The sequence below is a fragment of the Scyliorhinus torazame genome, chromosome X (assembly GCF_047496885.1).
Source record: "Scyliorhinus torazame isolate Kashiwa2021f chromosome X, sScyTor2.1, whole genome shotgun sequence".
NCBI classification, from domain to species: Eukaryota; Metazoa; Chordata; class Chondrichthyes; order Carcharhiniformes; family Scyliorhinidae; genus Scyliorhinus; species Scyliorhinus torazame.
In genome coordinates, this window is record NC_092738.1 from 8,494,906 (window position 1) to 8,516,308 (window position 21,403).

Here is a 21,403-nt window from a genome sequence, read left to right on the forward strand (position 1 = left end):
GCCCTTGATGATGTTGGTGCCCTTGGCGATGTTGGTGCCCTTGGCGATGTTGGTGCCCTTGGCGATGTTGATGCCCTTGACGATGTTGGTGCCCTTGGCGGTGTTGGTGCCCTTGGCGATGTTGATGCCCTTGGCGATGTTGGTGCCCTTGGCGATGTTGGTGCCCTTGGCGATGTTGGTGCCCATGACGATGTTGGTGCCCTTGGCGATATTGGTGCCCTTGACGATGTTGATGCCCTTGGCGATGTTGGTGCCCTTGGCGATGTTGGTGCCCTTGGCGATGTTGGTGCCCTTGACGATGTTGATGCCCTTGACGATGTTGATGCCCTTGGCGATGTTGGTGCCCTTGGCGATGTTGGTGCCCTTGGCGATGTTGATGCCCTTGGCGATGTTGGTGCCCTTGGCGATGTTGATGCCCTTGACGCTGTTGATGCCCTTGGCGATGTTGGTGCCCTTGGCGATGTTGGTGCCCTTGGCGATGTTGGTGCCCTTGGCGATGTTGATGCCCTTGGCGATGTTGGTGCCCTTGGCGATGTTGATGCCCTTGGCGATGTTGGTGCCCTTGGCGATGTTGGTGCCCTTGGCGATGTTGGTGCCCTGGAGTGCCCCGACCATGCCCACCTGCGCTGGTGGAGGGTGGGATGACAGCAGTGACACCTTGATGGTGGTCTCCTCGGAGCTCTCCTCAAAGGTGTTCTCTTGAGTGGTGTTGGTTTGAACGACTCCGGATGGCCCGGCCCCGTCAGGTGGAGGTCCTGCGAGTGAATGGACATGTGATCAGTCAGAGGGAAGGATCGTTTTGTCTGACAAGAACAACTCATTTGAGACAGGTCTCCTGAGTGAAGGGGCAGTGGAGCCTCACCTCTGCGGTGCAGGACAACCCCACTGACAGCGACTGACAGTAAGACTAACTGGCCGGTAATTCCCAGGGTTATCCCTAGTCCCTTTTTTGAACAGGGGCACGACATTCGCCACTCTCCAATCCCCTGGTACCACCCCTGTTGACAGTGAGGACGAAAAGATCATTGCCAACGCCTCTGCAATTTCATCTCTTGCTTCCCATAGAATCCTTGGATATATCCCGTCAGGCCCGGGGGACTTGTCTATCCTCAAGTTTTTCAAAATGCCCAACACATCTTCCTTCCTAACAAGTATTTCCTCGAGCTTACCAATCTGTTTCACACTGTCCTCTCCAACAATATCGCCCCTCTCATTTGTAAATACAGAAGAAAAGTACTCGTTCAAGACCTCTCCTATCTCTTCAGACTCAATACACAATCTCCCGCTACTGTCCATGATCGGACCTACCCTCGCTCTAGTCATTCTCATATTTCTCACATATGTGTAAAAGGCCTTGGGGTTTTCCTTGATCCTACCCGCCAAAGATTGTTCATGCCCTCTCTTAGCTCCCATAATCCCTTTCTTCAGTTTCCTCCTGGCTATCTTGTATCCCTCCAATGCCCTGTCTGAACCTTGTTTCCTCAGTCTTACATAAGTCACCTTTTTCCTCTTAACAAGACATTCAACCTCTCTTGTCAACCATGGTTCCCTCACTCGACCATCTCTTCCCTGCCTGACAGGGACATACATATCAAGGACACGTAGCACCTGTTCCTTGAACAAGTTCCACATTTCACTTGTGTCCTTCCCTGCCAGCCTACGTTCCCAACTTATGCACTTCAATTCTTGTCTGACAACATCGTATTTACCCTTCCCCCAATTGTAAACCTTGCCCTGTTGCACGTACCTATCCCTCTCCATTACTAAAGTGAAAGTCACAGAATTGTGGTCACTATCTCCAAAATGCTCCCCCACTAACAAATCTATCACTTGCCCTGGCTCATTACCCAGTACTAAATCCAATATTGCCCCTCCTCTGGTCGGACAATCTACATACTGTGTTAGAAAAGCTTCCTGGACACACTGCACAAACACCACCCCATCCAAACTATTTGATCTAAAGAGTTTCCACTCAATATTTGGGAAGTTAAAGTCGCCCATGCTTACTACCCTATGACTTCTGCACCTTTCCAAAATCTGTTTCCCAATCTGTTCCTCCACATCTCTGCTACTATTGGGGGGCCTATAGAAAACTCCTAACAAGGTGACTGCTCCTTTCCTATTTCTGACTTCAACCCATACTACCTCAATAGGGTGATACTCCTCGAACTGCCTTTCTGCAGCTGTTATACTATCTCTAATTAATAATGCCACCCCCCCCCCCCCCACCTCTTTTACCACCCTCCCTAATCTTATTGAAACATCTATAACCAGGGACCTCCAACAACCATTTCTGCCCCTCTTCTATCCAAGTTTCCGTGATGGCCACCACATCGTAGTCCCAAGTACCGATCCATGCCTTAAGTTCACCCACCTTATTCCTGATGCTTCTTGCGTTGAAGTATATACACTTCAACCCATCTCCGTGCCTGCAAGTACTCTCCTTTGTCATTGTTCCCTTCCCCACTGCCTCATTACACGCTTTGGCGTCCTGAAGATCGGCTACCTTAGTTGCTGGACTACAAATCCGGTTCCCATTCCCCTGCCAAATTAGTTTAAACCCTCCCGAAGAGTACTAGAAAACCTCCCTCCCAGGATTTGATGCCCCTCTGGTTCAGATGCAACCCGTCCTGCTTGTACAGGTCCCACCTTCCCCAGAATGCGCTCCAATTATCCAAATACCTGAAGCCCTCCCTCCTACACCATTCCTGCAGCCACGTGTTCAACTGCTCTTTCTCCCTATTCCTAGCCTCGCTATCACGTGGCACCGGCAACAAACCAGAGATGACAACTCTGTCTGTCCTGGCTTTTAACTTCCAGCCTAACTCCCTAAACTTGTTTATTACCTCCACACCCCTTTTCCTACCTATGTCATTGGTACCAATGTGCACCACGACTTCTGGCTGCTCACCCTCCCCCTTAAGGATCCTGAAGACACGATCCGAGACATCCCTGACCCTGGCACCCGGGAGGCAACATACCTTCCGGGAGTCTCGCTCGCGACCACAGAATCTCCTATCTATTCCCCTAACCATTGAATCTCCTACAACTATTGCTTTTTTATTCTCCCCCCTTCCCTTCTGAGCCCCAGAGCCAGACTCAGTGCCAGAGACCTGGCCGCTAGGGCCTTCCCCCGGTAGGTCATCCCCCCCAACAGCATCCAAAACGGTATACTTGTTTTGAAGGGGAACAGCCACGAGGGATCCCTGCACTTTCTGCCTGTTTGTTTTTTTCCCCCTGACTATAACCCAGCTATTCTTGTCCTGTACCTTGGGTGTCGTTACCTCCTTGTAACTCTTCTCAATCACCCCCTCTGCCTCCCGGATGATCCGAAGTTCATCCAGCTTCAGCTCCAGTTCCCTAACACGGTCTTTGAGGAGCTGAAGTTGGGTGCACTTCCCGCAGGTATAGTCAGTGGGGACACCGGTGGTATCCCTCACCACCCACATCCTACAGGAGGAGCATGTAACTGGCCTAGCCTCCATCCCCTCTTACCTGACAGAATATAGCTGCCCTGTGGACTAACTAGATCTCCCCCCTCCGACCCTACTCCCAGTCAGCTACACTTTCTGTAAACTCCTGGCTCTCTTCGCACTCTTTGCGGAAATGTCGGAAACAAAATGAAAGGAGCACCTTACTCCCTCCTCACCTAACTCCCTCGGTCACCAAACTCTTACTATAGCACGCAAATGCGCCAAATTCAGCACTCAGTGCAGACGGGGATCACTTTTATACTGTGAATCTAGCCTCTGAAAACTGGCCTAATCCAATTAACTAGTTAACAAGCTCCAGCTGCAAGTGCCTACAAGTAGAAGCTTTGTTTAAAGCTGATTGAAAATTCACCTTCTTCTAAACCAAACAGCAACTTTTAAGTTAATTAACTAAATAAAAGAAAGACTAAACGTTAGATAAAAATGAAGCCTTATACTCCCTCAGTCACCAAACTCTCACTATCGCACTCAAATGCACCAAATTCAGCACTCCCTCAGTCACCAAACTCTCACTATAGCACTCAAATGCACCAAATTCAGCACTCAGTGCAAACAAAGTCTGCACTGTAGGGGATCACTTTTATACTGTGAATCTAGCCTCTGAAAACTGGCCTAATCCAATTAACTAATTAACAAGCTCCAGCTGCAAGTGCCTACAAGTAGAAGCCTGTTTAAAGCTTATTGATTCCCGAGGATTGGGAACAGTTTAAAATTCAGCAGAGGCAGACCAAGGGATTGATTAAGAAGGGGAAACTACAATTTGAAAGTAAACTAGTGGGAAACATAGTTTCTATAGGTATGTAATGAGAAAAAGATTGATAAAAACGAACGCAGGCCCCTTACGGTCAGGAACAGGGGAATTCGTAACAGGGAACAAAGAAATGGCGGAGGAACTAAATTTGTACTTTGCTTCTGTCTTCACAAAGGAAGACATGAATAATGTATCGGAAGTTCCGAGAAGCACAGGTTTTAGTGAGGAGCTAAAGGAAATTAGTATTAGTAAAGAATCACAGAATTTACAGTGCAGAAGGAGGCCATTTGGCCCATGGAGTCTGCACCGGCTCTTGGAAAGAGCACCCTATCCAAGCCCACACCTCCACCCTATCCCCATAACCCAGTAACCCCACCCAACACTAAGGGCAATTTTGGACACTAAGGGCAATTTAGCATGGCCAATCCACCTAACCTGCACATCTTTGGACTGTGGGAGGAAACCGGAGCACCCGGAGGAAACCCACGCAGACACTGGGAGGATGTGCAGACTCCGCACAGACAGTGACCCAAGCCGGGAATCGAACCAGGGACCCTGGAGCTGTGAAGCAATTGTGCTATCCACAATGCTACCGTGCTGCCCTTAAGAACAAATAAATCTACACTATATCATTTTCCCGTAATCCATGTACCTATCCAATAGCTGCTTGAAGGTCCCTAATGTTTCCGACTCAACTACTTCCACAGGCAGTGCATTCCATGCCCCCACTACTCTCTGGGTAAAGTGGATTTTTGCTCCCTCCCATCACAAATGCAGTTCATTGGGAATGGTGTGGGAAAGCAGCCAGCAAAGTTCCCCAAAGTGGTTTGATCCACTTCAGGTAGAAACTTAAAACTCAAATGTGGAAACGTTCTGCCTGTGTGATGTTCATGGACCTGTTCCAATGAGTAAGCAAAATAACTTCCCTCCCACCTCAGAAGAAAATGGTGATGTTGAATGATTTTAAACTGAAGCATTTCCTCTTTAAAGCGTCTGCATTGCGTTTCTTTGAGTGACAGAGAGACGCTGGAACGTCCTCCTGAGCAGGAAGTGGGGCTGAGGATCCAGACCAGTGGCAGCTTGCAAGCAGCAGCAGCAACATGAGTAAGAAAGGTAAGCAAGGCCTCTGCTCACACTGCCTTCAACATCCACACACATCCCAATGGGCATCAACGCTGCTAAATTGGTCGAATTTAATTTGGAGATCGGTTGTTTTTTTTGCCTCTCTCAACCCCTTTTTGAGGGACATTCTACAAACAGAAAGGGAGGGGATGTTCCAGCCTCTGTTAGCTAGGCCACGGGGAAGGAAGGTGATCCCAGCCTGTGACTGGGGAAGGAAGGTGATCCCAGGCTGTGACTGGGGAAGGAAGGTGATCCCAGGCTGTGACTGGGGAAGGAAGGTGATCCCAGCCTGTGACTGGGGAAGGAAGGTGATCCCAGCCTGTGACTGGGGAAGGAAGGTGATCCCAGGCTGTGACTGGGGAAGGAAGGTGATCCCAGCCTGTGACTGGGGAAGGAAGGTGATCCCAGGCTGTGACTGGGGAAGGAAGGTGATCCCAGCCTGTGACTGGGGAAGGAAGGTGATCCCAGCCTGTGACTGGGGAAGGAAGGTGATCCCAGGCTGTGACTGGGGAAGGAAGGTGATCCCAGCCTGTGACTGGGGAAGGAAGGTGATCCCAGCCTGTGACTGGGGAAGGAAGGTGATCCCAGCCTGTGACTGGGGAAGGAAGGTGATCCCAGGCTGTGACTGGGGAAGGAAGGTGATCCCAGCCTGTGACTGGGGAAGGAAGGTGATCCCAGCCTGTGACTGGGGAAGGAAGGTGATCCCAGCCTGTGACTGGGGAAGGAAGGTGATCCCAGCCTGTGACTGGGGAAGGAAGGTGATCCCAGCCTGTGACTGGGGAAGGAAGGTGATCCCAGCCTGTGACTGGGGAAGGAAGGTGATCCCAGGCTGTGACTGGGGAAGGAAGGTGATCCCAGGCTGTGACTGGGGAAGGAAGGTGATCCCAGCCTGTGACTGGGGAAGGAAGGTGATCCCAGCCTGTGACTGGGGAAGGAAGGTGATCCCAGGCTGTGACTGGGGAAGGAAGGTGATCCCAGGCTGTGACTGGGGAAGGAAGGTGATCCCAGGCTGTGACTGGGGAAGGAAGGTGATCCCAGGCTTGACTGGGGAAGGAAGGTGATCCCAGCCTGTGACTGGGGAAGGAAGGTGATCCCAGGCTGTGACTGGGGAAGGAAGGTGATCCCAGGCTGTGACTGGGGAAGGAAGGTGATCCCAGGCTGTGACTGGGGAAGGAAGGTGATCCCAGGCTGTGACTGGGGAAGGAAGGTGATCCCAGGCTGTGACTGGGGAAGGAAGGTGATCCCAGGCTGTGACTGGGGAAGGAAGGTGATCCCAGCCTGTGACTGGGGAAGGAAGGTGATCCCAGGCTGTGACTGTGGAAGGAAGGTGATCCCAGGCTGTGACTGGGGAAGGAAGGTGATCCCAGGCTGTGACTGGGGAAGGAAGGTGATCCCAGCCTGTGACTGGGGAAGGAAGGTGATCCCAGGCTGTGACTGGGGAAGGAAGGTGATCCCAGGCTGTGACTGGGGAAGGAAGGTGATCCCAGGCTGTGACTGGGGAAGGAAGGTGATCCCAGGCTGTGACTGGGGAAGGAAGGTGATCCCAGGCTGTGACTGGGGAAGGAAGGTGATCCCAGGCTGTGACTGTGGAAGGAGTGTGGAATCTTCCCACATTTTGCTGTTAGCTCCCACTGGAGTCTGCAATCTGACACAGAGTGGGCCCAGTCTTACACACACGCTCACTGATGTATGAAAGTGACTTTTTATTATGTGAAAGGCACTATTTGCTGACTGATTATTGCAAATTTGATCTAATGTTTGATCTAATGTCAGATTGACAAGTTGGATTATGTTTCCAAGAGCATCCTGTCTGACAGTCTGAATACCAGTTGAAAAAGAGTTGATATGAGAAATGATTTGTTGCTGAGAATGCTGGGAGATTTCACTGGGGTGCTGTTAATCTGTGTCCCTTGTGGCTATCCAGCTCAGCCTGCTGGTGTTTAAAAAAAAAAATCATTAATGCCTACATGGAAAGAACTTGCATTTATCTTGTGCTTTTCACATCCTGACCAATGGGTAGGATTAGATTGTGGTGTCTGTTGTAATGCCCAGTCACCATCGGCTGCATTCCCCTTTGAGGGGGACAGCTGACTGGTGGTGATTTTTGAAATAATATTTATTAGTGTCACAAGTAGGCTTACATTAACACCGCAATGTTTGGGTATACGGAGGGGGAATTCAGAATGTCCAATTCACCTAACAGCACGTCTTTCGGGGCTTGTGGGAGGAAACCGGAGCACCCGGAGGAAACCCACGCAGACACTGGGAGGATGTGCAGACTCCGCACAGACAGTGACCCAAGCCGGAATCGAACCTGGGACCCTGGAGCTGTGAAGCAACAGTGCTAATCACTGTGTCATCGTTCTGTTCCAAAAAGGCAGATGATTGGTTGAAATCCTGCCCACACACCGGGCATGTGTGTGGTTTCTCCCCACTGTGATCAGTGCTTCTTCCTTCCACGGTCAAAATCCAATGATGGGCTGGTTACAATAAATTGGCCGACTCCCATCTAATTCTGCTATCGTATTCGGTTTCACTTTCCCAACTTCTAATACTCTGGAAGTTGATGCTTATGTTCAAAGGTTTTGATGTGAGGTTTCGTTTGAGTTTCCAGTCTGCAAATCCTCTTCTAATTTAACCTGAGGATCACCACAGCTCGGGCGAGGGGCAAGGTGGAGAAGGCAAGGGCCCTCATGAATAACCTCAGCCGGTACGGGAATTGAACCCACGCTGCTGGTTTCCCTCTGCATCACAGACCAGCTGTCCAGCGAACTGAAATAAACCTTGAAAGCTGCCCACAGAGATCAAGGTAACCTCTGTGCCATGGATATTACCTTTTCTTTATGTCAGTTTGGATCTGATGCAAAGTCGATGAGATTTCCAGGCTTTTAATGACAGTGATGTCAGCAAACAGGGTAAGCAACCAATCAAATTGAAGTATTCTCACCAAGAGCAAAGAAGGAAGTAAAACGGAATACCTTCACTCTTTTGCTATCTGCAAGGTAACATTTTGTGGACAACAACTTCTGGATTTCTGTTTAACTGTGTCTGCACAGTCTCCAGAGGTTTTGTGTCAGTTTCAGAGGAGCAATGATGACAAGTGATTTAGATGATTGGCTTCCAACAGCCATCTTCCTATCTGATAGATATCAGTCCAGCCAGCTGAAAGCTTTGACTTTGCTCATTATATATGATAAAAAGGTATTGACAAAATGGATGTAGAGCAGATGTTTCCTCTTGTGGGACAATCTAGAATGAGAGGCCATAAAACAGGTGAGGAGAAATGTCTTCTTTCAAAGGGTCGTGAATCTGTGGAATTCACTCCCCCAGAGTGTGGTGAATGCTGATTTAGGAGCAGGGAAACGGGCTTTTAATTAGTAATGGGTTGAAGGGTTATGGAGAACGGGCAGCACAGTAGCACAGTGGTTAGCACTGTTGCTTCACAGCGCCAGGGTCCCAGGTTCGATTCTCCGCTGGGTCACTGTCTGTGCGGAGTCTGCACGTCCTCCCCGTGTCTGCGTGGGTTTCCTCCGGGCGCTCCGGTTTCCTCAAGTTCCGAAAGACGTGCTGTTAGATGAATTGGACATTCTGAATTCTCCCTCTGACCCGAACAGGCGCCGGAATGTGGCGACTAGGGGCTTTTCACAGTAACTTCTGCAGTCAAATTCACCAAAATCTCAAACAGATTGAAGGACTCAAGTCTGTCTTATGCCATCCCTTGCGTACAGCTGTTGCTGCCCAGGTTAAACACAGTAGGGCAGAAGAATACATATTAATTTGGGGGCAGCACGGTAGCATGGTGGTTAGCACAATTGCTTCACAGCTCCAGGGTCCCAGGTTTGATTCCCGGCTTGGGTCACTGTCTGTGTGGAGTCTGCACATCCTCCCCGTGTGTGCGTGGGTTTCCTCCGGGTGCTCCGGTTTCCTCCCACAGTCCAAAGATGTGCAGGTTAGGTGGATTGGCCGTGATAAATTGCCCTTAGTGTCCAAAATTGCCCTTAGTGTTGGGTGGGGTTGCTGGGTTATGGGGATAGGGTGGAGGTGTTGACCTTGGGTAGGGTGCTCTTTCCAAGAGCTGGTGCAGACTCGATGGGCCGAATGGCCTCCTTCTGCACTGTAAATTCTATGATAAAAAAAATTATTGTGTTTTTGGAATTTTAGAAGGATGGAAAGTGGGAACAGTGGCGAAGGTACAGATAATCCAGGCCAAGGGAGACTAAATTCCACCAATTCTGAGAAGGTTTCTTCAGCATTTGATCAGCAAGGAGCTGTTAAAATGTGGTACCAGCTTTTAGGCCTTAGGCTCAGAGACGTTGAAGAGAGAAGGAATCTATGGCCAAAAGGGAGGTGTTATTTTTTGAAGGAGGCTTTAGGAGTGAAGGAAATGTGGGTGCACTGGATTTGCAAACTTTCCCTTTTTTGGATTTGTGACCGGGGTTTTGATCAAAACCAGATGGAAACGATAAACATTTTCCACTCTTCACACAGGCTGTGATGGCAGCTGTGAAACTGGGGTGGTGTTTTCTCCACCGAGTTGTTTTGTCGTTTCACAGCACAAAACTGCCCCCTAGTGGCCAGAGATGGATTTTAAATAATCTACCCATCTCACTCAGGCTAGAGGGATGACTGCTGCGAGAAATGCCAAGGTCACAACAGGAGCAGGAAGTAATGTTTCAATGCTCAGCGTGATTGAGTGCTACCTGCGGCAAAATGGTAAACTGGATCTTTAATAAATGAAATTGGTTGTGCAGTACAGAAAGAATTTAAACCTGCCCCCCCCCCCAGACTGTTGGGACATCACCCTTCTCATTGCTGCATGTGATCCCGGATCTGGGAATACTGGCGCTGTCCATCCTGATGATCTGCACCAGACAATTAGCATCCAGACTTCATAGAACATAGAACATAGAACAATACAGCGCAGTACAGGCCCTTCGGCCCACGATGTTGCACCGAAACAAAAGCCATCTAACCTACACTATGCCATTATCATCCATATGTTTATCCAATAAACTTTTAAATGCCCTCAATGTTGGCGAGTTCACTACTGTAGCAGGTAGGGCATTCCACGGCCTCACTACTCTTTGCGTAAAGAACCTACCTCTGACCTCTGTCCTATATCTATTACCCCTCAGTTTAAAGCTATGTCCCCTCGTGCCAGCCATTTCCATCCGCGGGAGAAGGCTCTCACGGTCCACCCTATCCAACCCCCTGATCATTTTGTATGCCTCTATTAAGTCTCCTCTTAACCTTCTTCTCTCCAACGAAAACAACCTCAAGTCCATCAGCCTTTCCTCATAAGATTTTCCCTCCATACCAGGCAACATCATGAAGTTTCCCTTTGTTGTAACCTCCCAAGATACAGCTAAGCAATAGAAGAGGACAATTGCAATGTTAAAAAGTGTCGACGAGATACACATTAGAAACCGTGGAATAGCAATGAATAAAAAGAAAGGTTTAATAAAATTGAATCTGATTGTTCGAGTTTAAAATTTACAAACTGTTCTCCTCTGAGCCCATAGCACTGTAGCAGGGGAATTTCTGAAGACCGAGGACTTAGAACATAGAACATAGAAAAATACAGCACAGAACAGGCCCTTCGGCCCACGATGTTGTGCCGAACTTTTGTCCTAGATTAAGAACAAATAAATCTACACCCCAGCATTCTACCGTAATCCATGTACCTATCCAATAGCCGCTTGAAGGTCCCTAATGTTTCCGACTCAACTACTTCCACAGGCAGTGCATTCCATGCCCCCACTACTCTCTGGGTAAAGAACCTCCCTCTGGCATCTCCCCCTATATCTTCCACCATTCACCTTAAATTTATGTCCCCTTGTATTGGTTTGTTCCACCCGGGGAAAAAGTCTCTGACTGTCTACTCTATCTATTCCCCTGATCATCTTATAAACCTCTATCAAGTCGCCCCTCATCCTTCTCCGTTCTAATGAGAAAAGGCCTAGCACCCTCAACCTTTCCTCGTAAGACCTACTCTCCATTCCAGGCAACATCCTGGTAAATCTCCTTTGCACTTTTTCCAAAGCTTCCACATCCTTCCTAAAATGAGGCAACCAGAACTGTACACAATACTCCAAATGTGGCCTTACCAAAGTTTTGTACAGCTGCATCATCACCTCACGGCGCTTAAATTCAATCCCTCTGTTAATGAACGCGAGCACACCATAGGCCTTCTTCACAGCTCTATCCACTTGAGTGGCAACTTTCAAAGATGTATGAACATAGATCCCAAGATCTCTCTGCTCCTCCACATTGCCAAGAACTCTACCGTTAACCCTGTTCACATATTAAAAAGGGCAAAGTACAACACTAGAAAAAAGATAGAAAGAAAGTTCAACTCTAGTCAGCGTGCAGATTAATTAGGTGCAGGTGTAGGCCAATCGAATCTGTTCCACCATTCAATAAGATTGTGGCCGATCGGAGTGAAATCTTTTTTTTAAAATGTATTTTATGACAAACATGTATCAAAACAGGTTACAACACACAACACCCCGGAAAACCTCCCAGCAAGCAACTAGACAGTCTGTACAAATGTTTCCCGCCCCGCGACGAACAGCCCCATAAACACGGTCACAAACACCCCCCCCCCACCTTTTCTCAAACTCCCCTGCTGAGCCCCTTACCTCATACTTTATCTTCTCTAACCGCAGGAAGCCGTACAGGTCACCCAACCAAACCGCTACCCCCCGGTGGCGATGCCGACCGCCACTCCAGTAAAATTTGTCGCCGTGCAATCAGAGAGGCGAAGGCCATGACATCGGCCTTCCTCCTCTCCATGAGCTCCGGCTTCTCTGAAACCCCAAATATCGCCACCAAAGGGTCCGGCTCCACTCCCTCCTCCAATATCCTGGCTAAGACCGCGAGCACTCCCGCCCAGAATATTCCCACTTTTTCACAACACCAAAACATGTGCGCGTGATTCGCTGGCCCCCACCTACACCTCTCACACTCATCTGCTACCCCCTGAAAGAACCCACTCATTCTCGCCCGAGTCACATGCATCCTGTGCACCACCTTAAACTGTATCAGGCTCATCCTTGCACAAGAGGAGGTCCCGTTTACCCTTCACAGTGCCTCACTCCATACTCCCCAATTGATCTCCATTCCCAACTTTGCTTCCAATTTCTCCTTAATCTTCACCACCCGCTCGTCTCTCTGCTCCTCCAGCCACTTGGATATAACCCCAATTCTTCCCTTCCCTTCCACATCTGGAAACAGCAGTCGCTCCAGCAGGGTGTATCCAGGCAACCGAGGGAACCCCCTCCAGACCTTTTGCGCAAAGTCCCTAACCTGCAGATACCTGAACTCACGCCCCCTTGGCAGCTCTACCCTCTCCCTTAGCTCCACCTTCCTCCAAATACAAATCCGTCACCTTGACCAGCCCCACTTCCCTCCACCTCCTATATACACCATCCATCCACCCCCATGATTAAAGGATGGTCACGACTGGGAGTTAAATATCCAAGGGTATCGTACTATTCGGAAGGACAGAGTGGATGGTAAGGGACGTGGTGTAGCTCTGTTATTTAAGGATGACATCTGGGCAATAGTAAGGGTTGACATCGGTGCTATGGAGGATAAGGTTGAATACATTTGGTTGGAAATCCGGAATAGTAAGGCGAAAAAGTCACTGATAGTAGTCTATAGGCCACCAAATAGTAACATTATGGTGGGCAGGCAATAAACAAAGAAATAACTGATGCATGTAGAAATGGTACAGCAGTTATCATGGGGGATTTTAATCTACATGTCGATTGGTTTAACCAGGTCAGTCAAGGCAGCCTTGAGGAGGAGTTTATAGAATGTATCCGCGATAGTTTCCTCGAACAGTATGTAATGGAACCTACGAGGGACCAAGCGGTCCTAGATCTGGTCCTGTGTAATGAGACAGGATTGATTCAGGATCTCATAGTTAGGGATCCTCTCGGAAGGAGCGATCACAATGTGATGGAATTTAAAATACAGATGGAGGGTGAGAAGGTAAAATCAAACACTAGTGTTTTGTGCTTAAACAAAGGAGATTACAATGGGATGAGAGAAGAGCTAGCTAAGGTAGACTGGGAGCAAAGACTTTATGGTGGAACAGTTGAGGAACAGTGGAGAACCTTCCAAGCGATTTTTCACAGTGCTCAGCAAAGGTTTATACCAACAAAAAGGAAGGACAGTAGAAAGAGGGAAAATCGACCGTGGATATCTAAGGAAATAAGGGAGTGTATCAAATTGAAGGAAAAAGCATACAAAGTGGCAAAGATTAGTGAGAGACTAGAGGACTGGGAAATCTTTCGAGGGCAACAGAAAGCTACTAAAAAAGCTATAAAGAAGAGTAAGATAGATTACGAGGGTAAACTTGCTCAGAATATAAAAACAGATTGTAAAAGTTTCTGCAAATATATAAAACAAAAAAGAGTGGCTAAGGTAAATATTGGTCCTTTAGAGGATGAGGAGGGAGATTTAATAATGGGAGATGAGGAAATGGCTGAGGAACTGAACAGGTTTTTTGGGTTGGTCTTCACAGTGGAAGACACAAATAACATGCCAGTGTCTGATGGAAATGAGGCTATGACAGGTGAGGACCTTGAGATGATTGTTATCACCAAGGAGGTAGTGATGGGCAAGCTAATGGGGCTAAAGGTAGACAAGTCTCCTGGACCTGATGGAATGCACCCAGGGTGCTAAAAGAGATGGCTAGGGAAATTGCAAATGCACTAGTGATAATTTACCAAAATTCACTAGACTCTGGGGTGGTCCCGGCGGATTGGAAATTAGCAAACGTGACACCACTGTTTAAAAAAGGAGGTAAGCAGAAAGTGGGTAATTATAGGCCAGTGAGCTTAACTTCGGTAGTAGGGAAGATGCTGGAATCTATCATCAAGGAAGAAATAGCGAGGCATCTGGATGGAAATTGTCCCATTGGGCAGACGCAGCATGGGTTCATAAAGGGCAGGTCGTGCCTAACTAATTTGGTGGAATTTTTTGAGGACATTACCAGTGTGGTAGATAACGGGGAGCCAATGGATGTGGTATATCTGGATTTCCAGAAAGCGTTTGACAAGGTGCCACACAAAAGGTTGCTGCATAAGATCAGCCATGATCTCATTAAATGGCGGAGCAGGCTCGAGGGGCCAGATAAAGATAAAGATGCATGGCATTAAGGGGAAAGTAGTAGCATGGATAGAGGATTGGTTAATTAATAGAAAGCAAAGAGTGGGGATTAATGGGTGTTTCTCTGGTTGGCAATCAGTAGCTAGTGGTGTCCCTCAGGGATCAGTGTTGGGCCCACAACTGTTCACAATTTACATAGATGATTTGGAGTTGGGGACCAAGGGCAATGTGTCCAAGTTTGCAGACGGCACTAAGATAAGTGGTAAAGCAAAAAGTGCAGAGGATACTGGAAGTCTGCAGAGGGATTTGGATAGGTTAAGTGAATGGGTTAGGGTCTGGCAGATGGAATACAATGTTGACAAATGTGAGGTTATCCATTTTGGTAGGAATAACAGCAAAAGGGATTATTATTTAAATGATAAAACATTAAAACATGCTGCTGTGCAGAGAGACCTGGGTGTGCTAGTGCATGAGTCGCAAAAGATTGGTTGACAGGTGAAACAGGTGATTAAGAAGGCAAATGGAGTTTTGTCCTTCATTGCTAGAGGGATGGAGTTTAAGACTAGGGAGGTTATGCTGCAATTGTACAAGGTGTTCGTGAGGCCACACCTGGAGTATTGTGTTCAGTTTTGGTCTCCTTACTTGAGAAAGGACGTACTGGCACTGGAGGGTGTGCAGAGGAGATTCACTAGGTTAATCCCCGAGCTGAAGGGGTTGGATTACAAGGAGAGGTTGCGTAGACTGGGACTGTACTCATTGGAATTTAGAAGGATGCGGAGGGCGGGGGGGGGGGGGGGGGGGGAATCTTATAGAAACGTATAAACTTATGAAGGGAATAGATAGGATAGCTGCGGGCAGGTTGTTTCCACTGGCGGGTGAAAGCAGAAGTAGGGGGCATAGCCTCAAAATAAGGGGAAGTAGATTTAGGACTGCGCTTAAGAGCAAAGAAAATTACAGCACAGGAACAGGCCCTTCGGCCCTCCCAGCCTGCGCCGATCCAGATCCTTTATCTAAACCTGTCACCTATTTTCCAAGGATCTACTTCCCTCTGTTTCCCGCCCGTTCATATATCTGTCTAGATGCATCTTAAATGATGCTATCGTGCCCGCCTCTACCACCTCCGTTGGCAAAGCGTTCCAGGCACCCACCACCCTCTGCGTAAAAAACTTTGCACGCACATCTCCCTTAAAGTTTCCCCCTCTCACCTTGAAATCGTGACCCCTTGTAATTGACACCCCCACTCTTGGAAAAAGCTTGTTCCTGTCCACCCTGTCCATACCTCTCATAATTTTGTGGACCTCAATCAGGTCCCCCCTCAACCTCCGTCTTTCCAACGAAAACAATCCTAATCTACTCAACCTTACTTCATAGCTAGCACCCTCCATACCAGGCAACATCCTGGTGACCCTCCTCTGCACCCTCTCTAAAGCATCCACATCCTTCTGGTAATGTGGCGACCAGAACTGCACGCAGTATTCCAAATGTGGCCTTCGGAGGAACTTCTTCACCCAAAGGGTTGTGAATCTATGGAATTCCTTGCCCAGTGAAGCAGTTGAGGCTCCTTCATTAAATGTTATTAAGATAAAGATAGTTTTTGAAGAATAAAGGGATTAAGGGTTATGGTGTTCGGGCCGGAAAGTGGAGCTGAGTCCACAAAAGATCAGCCATGATCTCATTGAATGGTGGAGCAGGCTCGAGGGGCCAGATGGCCGACTCCTGCTCCTAGTTCTTATGATTCTCGCACAGCGGCGTTAGCACCGACATCCCTTCCACCCTAAAATGCCTCCTCAGCTGATTCCATATCTTCACCGTGGACTGCACCACTGGGCTCCCGGAATACCTACTCGGAGCCATTGGCAATGCTGCCGTCGCCATAGCCCTCAAACTAGACCCCTTACAAGATTCCTCCTCCATCCTAACCCACTCTACCCCTTCTCCTTCCCACCATCGCCGCACCCTATCCCCTTTCGCCGCCCAATAACAATGAAGCAAGTTGGGCAACGCCAACCCCCCCCTCTGCCTCTGTAGCAGGGTCCTCCCCACCCTCGGCACCTTCCTCAGCCATACAAAGCCTGAAATTATCATGTCCAATTTCTGAAAAAAAGCCTTTGGTATGAAGATCGGGAGAGCCTGAAAGATAAACAAGAACCTCGGCAGAATGTTCATTTTCACCACTTGGACCCTCCCCGCCAGCGTTCAGTACAGTGTATCCCACCTCTAAAAGATCCTCCCTGGCCTCCTCCACCAGCTTCGTTAAGTTCCACTTATGGAGCCCCGTCCATTGCCTCGCTACCTGAATCCCCAAGTACCTAAACCTATCCCTCGCTACCAGAAATGGCATCCCCCCTAAATTAGCCCGTTGTGCCAACTCATTCACCGGGAATATCTCGCTTTTCCCTACATTCAGTTAGGACGCTGTGCCAACTCATTCACCGGGAATACCTCGTTGTTCCCTACATTCAGCTTGTTTCCCGAGAACCCTCCATACCTCCCCAACAGGCCCATAATCTATCCCATACTCTCCAGCGGATCAGAAACATACAGCAACAGGTCATCAGCATCGAGCGACACCCGATGCTCCCTCTGTCCCCTCATAATCGCCTGCCACTCCGCCGACCCTCTAAGAGCCATCGTCAACGGCTCTCTGGCCAACGCAAACAGTCACGGCGACAGCGGGCACCCCTTCCTCTGTGTAAGTGAAAGCTCCGCAAACTCATACCATTCGTCCTCACCCTCGCCCTTGGTGCCACATACAGCGATCGCCCCCGTGCCACAAATCTCGGCCCAAACCCAAGCCTTCCCAAAACCTCAAACAAGTACTGCCACTCCACCCGATCAAATGCCTTCTCCGCATCCATGGATACCACCACCTCCGGTACCAGAGCCCCCGACGGATTCATCGCCACATTCAACAGCCGTCTTATATAACTCGCAAGCTGCCTGCCCTTCACGAAGCCTGTTTGATCTTTTGCAACCACCCCCGGCACAATCCTCCAGCCTCCCCACCAACAACTTAGCCGATACTTTCACATCCGTGTTCAATAGTGATACGGGTCTATCCGACCCACATTCCACTGGATCCTTCCCTTTTTTGGGGATTAGTGTGATTACTGCCTGCGTCATCGTCTCCGGCAACTCCCCCTTCTCCAGTGCTTCATTAAACGCCCCCAATAGATGTGGTGCCAGGTCCGCCGCAAATTCCTTATAAAATTCTGCCGGGTACCCATCCGGCCCAGGGTCCTTCCCTGATTTCACACCCCTGATACTGTCCAGCACCTCCCTCAGCCCCAGGGGCTCCTCCAACGCCTGCCTCTTTGCTTCCTCCACCTGGGGAAATTCCAGCTCCATGTCCCCCTCCTCTCCCACCCGGGTCTGCCTCGTAAAGTCCCTAGCGGTACTCCCTAAACGCCTCATTTATCTTCCCTGCCTCTGACACCACATCCCCAGCCCCAGTCCGCACCTTCAATATTTCCGTGGGCGCGGCCTGCCTCCGCAGCTGGTGCGCCAGTATGCGACTCGCCTTCTCCCCATACTCGTACTGCCCCCCTCTTGCCCTACGCAATTGTTCTACTGCCCTCCCCGTTGTCAGCCTATCAAACTGCCCCGGCAACTTTTTCTTCCTCGCCAATCCCTCCGCAGTGGGGACCCTCGAATACCCCCTGTCCACCTCCACTATCTCACTCAGTAGACGGTCATGTTCCTCCCTCCTTTCCCTATCCGCACCAGCCTTAAACAAAATAATTTTCCCCGGACCACTGCCTTCAGTGCTTCCCAAAAAATGGCCGCCGACACCTCCCCATTCTGATTCAACTCCACATACCGCCTGCACCTTATCACAAAAACCTCCAACAACCCCGAGTCAAACCTCCACCCCGGCCTCTGGTCTCGTCTCGCTCTAAACCAAATCTCCAGCCAGTGGGGCACATCGTCCGAGATCACTATTCCCGCATACACTGCCCCCTTCACCCCAAACAAAATCTCCCGACTCACTACAAAGTAATCAGTCTTCGAATACACCTTATAGACGTGTGAAAAGAAGGAATACTCCCTTCCCCCTGGGTTCTGAAAACGCCAGGGATCCGTCATACCTATCAAATCCATAAACTCTGCAGCTTTATAAAACCCTGGTTGGACCACACTTGGAATATTGTGTCCAGTTCTGGTCGCCTCATTATAGGAAGGATGTGGATGCTTTGGAGAGGGTACAGAGGAGATTTACCAGGATGCTGCCTGGACTGGAGGGCATGTCTTATGAAGAATGGTTGAGGGAGCGAGTGCTTTTCTCACTGGAGCGAAGAAGGCAGAGAAGTGACTTGATAGAGGTGGACAAGGTGATGAGAGGCATGGATAGAGTGGATAGCCAGAGACTTTTCCCTAGGGTGGAAATGGCTGTCACGAGGGGACATAATTTTAAGGTGATTGGAGGAAGGTATAGGGGAGATGTCAGAGGTTCTTTACACAGAGAGTGGTGGGTGTGTGGAATGCACTGCCAGCAGAGGGGGTGGAGTCAGAGTCATTCGGGTCATTTAAGCGACTCTTAGACAGGCACATGGACAGCAGTAAATGTAGGTTAGGTTGATCTTGGATTAGGATAAATGGTCGGCACAACATCGAGGGCCGAAGGGCCTGTACTGTGCTGTGCTGTACTGTTCTATGTTCTATAAATCGCCCCCCCCTCCCCGCTCCCTTGCCATTCTTACCCTACCCATCGACCTGGGGTTCGACCTATCCACCCTCAGCTGTATGGATCGGAGTGAAATCTCAACCCCACATTCCTGCTGCCCCCCCCCCCAAAAAACATCTGGTTCAACTTTCAAAAATAAATCAAAGATTCTATTTCCACTGCCTTTTGAGGAAGGGAGTTTGAGACTTGAGAGAAAAAGTCTGCCATCTCCATAGGTGGTATGGTGGCACAATGCCAGGGACCTGGGTTCAGTTCCAGCCTTACTGACTGGGTTTCCTCCGGGTGCTCCAGTTTCCTCCCACAGTCCAAAGATATGCAGGTTAGGTTACGGGGTTAGGGTGGGGGAGCGGGCTTGGGTGGAGTACTCTTTCAGAGGGTCAGTGCAGACTCAATGAGTCGGATGGCCTCCTTCTGCACTGATTCGATGATAAATGGGCAGCCCCTTATTTTTAAACAGGGATCCAGAGTTCTAGATTCTCCCATAAGACTATTAGACATAGGAGCAAAATTAGGCCACTCGGCCCATCGAGTCTGCTCCGCTATTCAATCATGGCTGATATTTTTCTCATCCCCATTCTCCTGCCTTCTCCCCATAACCCCCGATCCCCTTATTAATCAAGAACCTATCTATCTCTGTCTTAAAGACACTCAGTGATTTGGCCTCCACAGCCTTCTGCAGCAAAGAGTTCCACAGATTCACCGCCCTCTGGCTGAAGAAATTCCTCCTCATCTCTGTTTTAAAGGACCGTCCCTTCCTTCTGAGATGGTGTCCTCTGCTGCTAGTTTTTCCTACAAGTGGAAACATCCTCTCCACGTCCACTCTATCCAGGCCTCGCAGTATCCTGTAAGTTTCAAAAAGATCCCCCCCTCATCCTTCTAAACTCCAACGAGTACAGACCCAGAGTCCTCAACCGTTCCTCATACGACAAGTCAGTACCCTTCAGGATCATCAGGTGTTGCAATATCAGCCTTAGTATTTTCCATCATGCCTTTAACATGTGTTGACCACCCCATTCTCCTCCAACACCCTCTCCACTGCCGTCCAGCTGGTTGGGGACGGCTCTCACCTGCTTCCATTCTTATCTATCTAATCGGAGGTACCCATGGACAAGGAGGATGCTACATGAAGAAAGTCATGATTATGACTTCACTCTCGCTGCTCATGCTCCATCTGCCTCTGTTGCTGAAGACCTGGCAGGAGTCTCCATTGGAGCGAGAGCAACAGACATGAGTGAGAGGCTGGGGGGCTTCTGCCGCGGCCAGGGGAAGTCGTGGGGGGGTGGCCGGGAGGTGGGCCGTGGGGTCGGGGGTGAATGGGTATGCAACACCATTACCGCAGTCGACCGTACTGAAAGATTAAATATATTTTCAGCAATCTTGGATTTGTGCAGTGTTCCTTGAGCTTTGTCTATCATCAATACAAGGGGTTAAAGCCTTGCTACTTTGTGCTTTTCATCTTGTAGCAAGCATGGCTTTCCTGCGGAAGTGACTCTGATCAGGAGAAACAATGTAGGTTCTCTCCAGATATTCTAACACGGCCTGTGTGTGGCGAGGCACCCAGAAAATGACAGGGCCAAGTCAGTTGGAGTATATTTGCTCGTGACGTCAGAGCGGCAATCAGAGTTGGGTTACCCACTCTGCTCCGACTTACTTACCTGGAGATGAACCACCTCTTTCCGACTCGAGCTGGGTGACAGCTTTCCACAAGGCCAGGGGCAAGGGAGCCCCCCCTTTTTATTTACAGCACTAGTTTGGGATGAGGGCTATAATCAGGGAGCTGGGGTATAGTCCAGGAGGCGCCCCACATGCTATTAAGCACCTATTTTAATCCCTAACCTTGTATGCTGTGGCTCACCTAAATGCTTCTTAAAGGTTGAGGGTCATGGTGCCCAGGTGGCATTGGGGTGCCTGGGTACCACCCTGCCCAGAGCCCAACCACCCAGGGGCCTAGATCACCTGATAGCCCCCCCCTCCCCCACCAAAAGTGCCGGTACACCTGGTTCACATTGCTGGTGTCCAGTGCTAAGCGGTGCTCACTCAGGGTCTCCTCGGTGCAAGCGTTAGATCCCACACCTCGGGTATCTCTATTCTCGTGAGCCTGGCTTCACAGTTGAATAGGCAAATGGACGGGATCCAGATCGTGAGGTGTAACCAGGCTGTTCAATCTCACCAGAGGCCTCTCGCGAGACTTAGCGGGCTGGTCTATTCCCGAGTCGGGTGCGATGTGGCCCATGG

The 21,403-nt window shown here is 49.4% G+C and overlaps 1 protein-coding gene across 1 annotated transcript in view; it reads left to right on the forward strand.

Moving 5' to 3' along the window:
• The first annotated feature begins 5,214 nt into the window (after positions 1 to 5,214).
• dazap2 (DAZ associated protein 2) overlaps positions 5,215 to 21,403 on the forward strand; it is a 103,852-nt gene continuing 87,663 nt past the window's right edge. Inside the window, exon 1 of the mRNA XM_072493983.1 lies at positions 5,215 to 5,355. Within this exon, the coding sequence (XP_072350084.1) occupies positions 5,343 to 5,355 (13 nt within the window). The 5' untranslated portion in view covers positions 5,215 to 5,342. The remainder of the gene's footprint in view (positions 5,356 to 21,403) is intronic.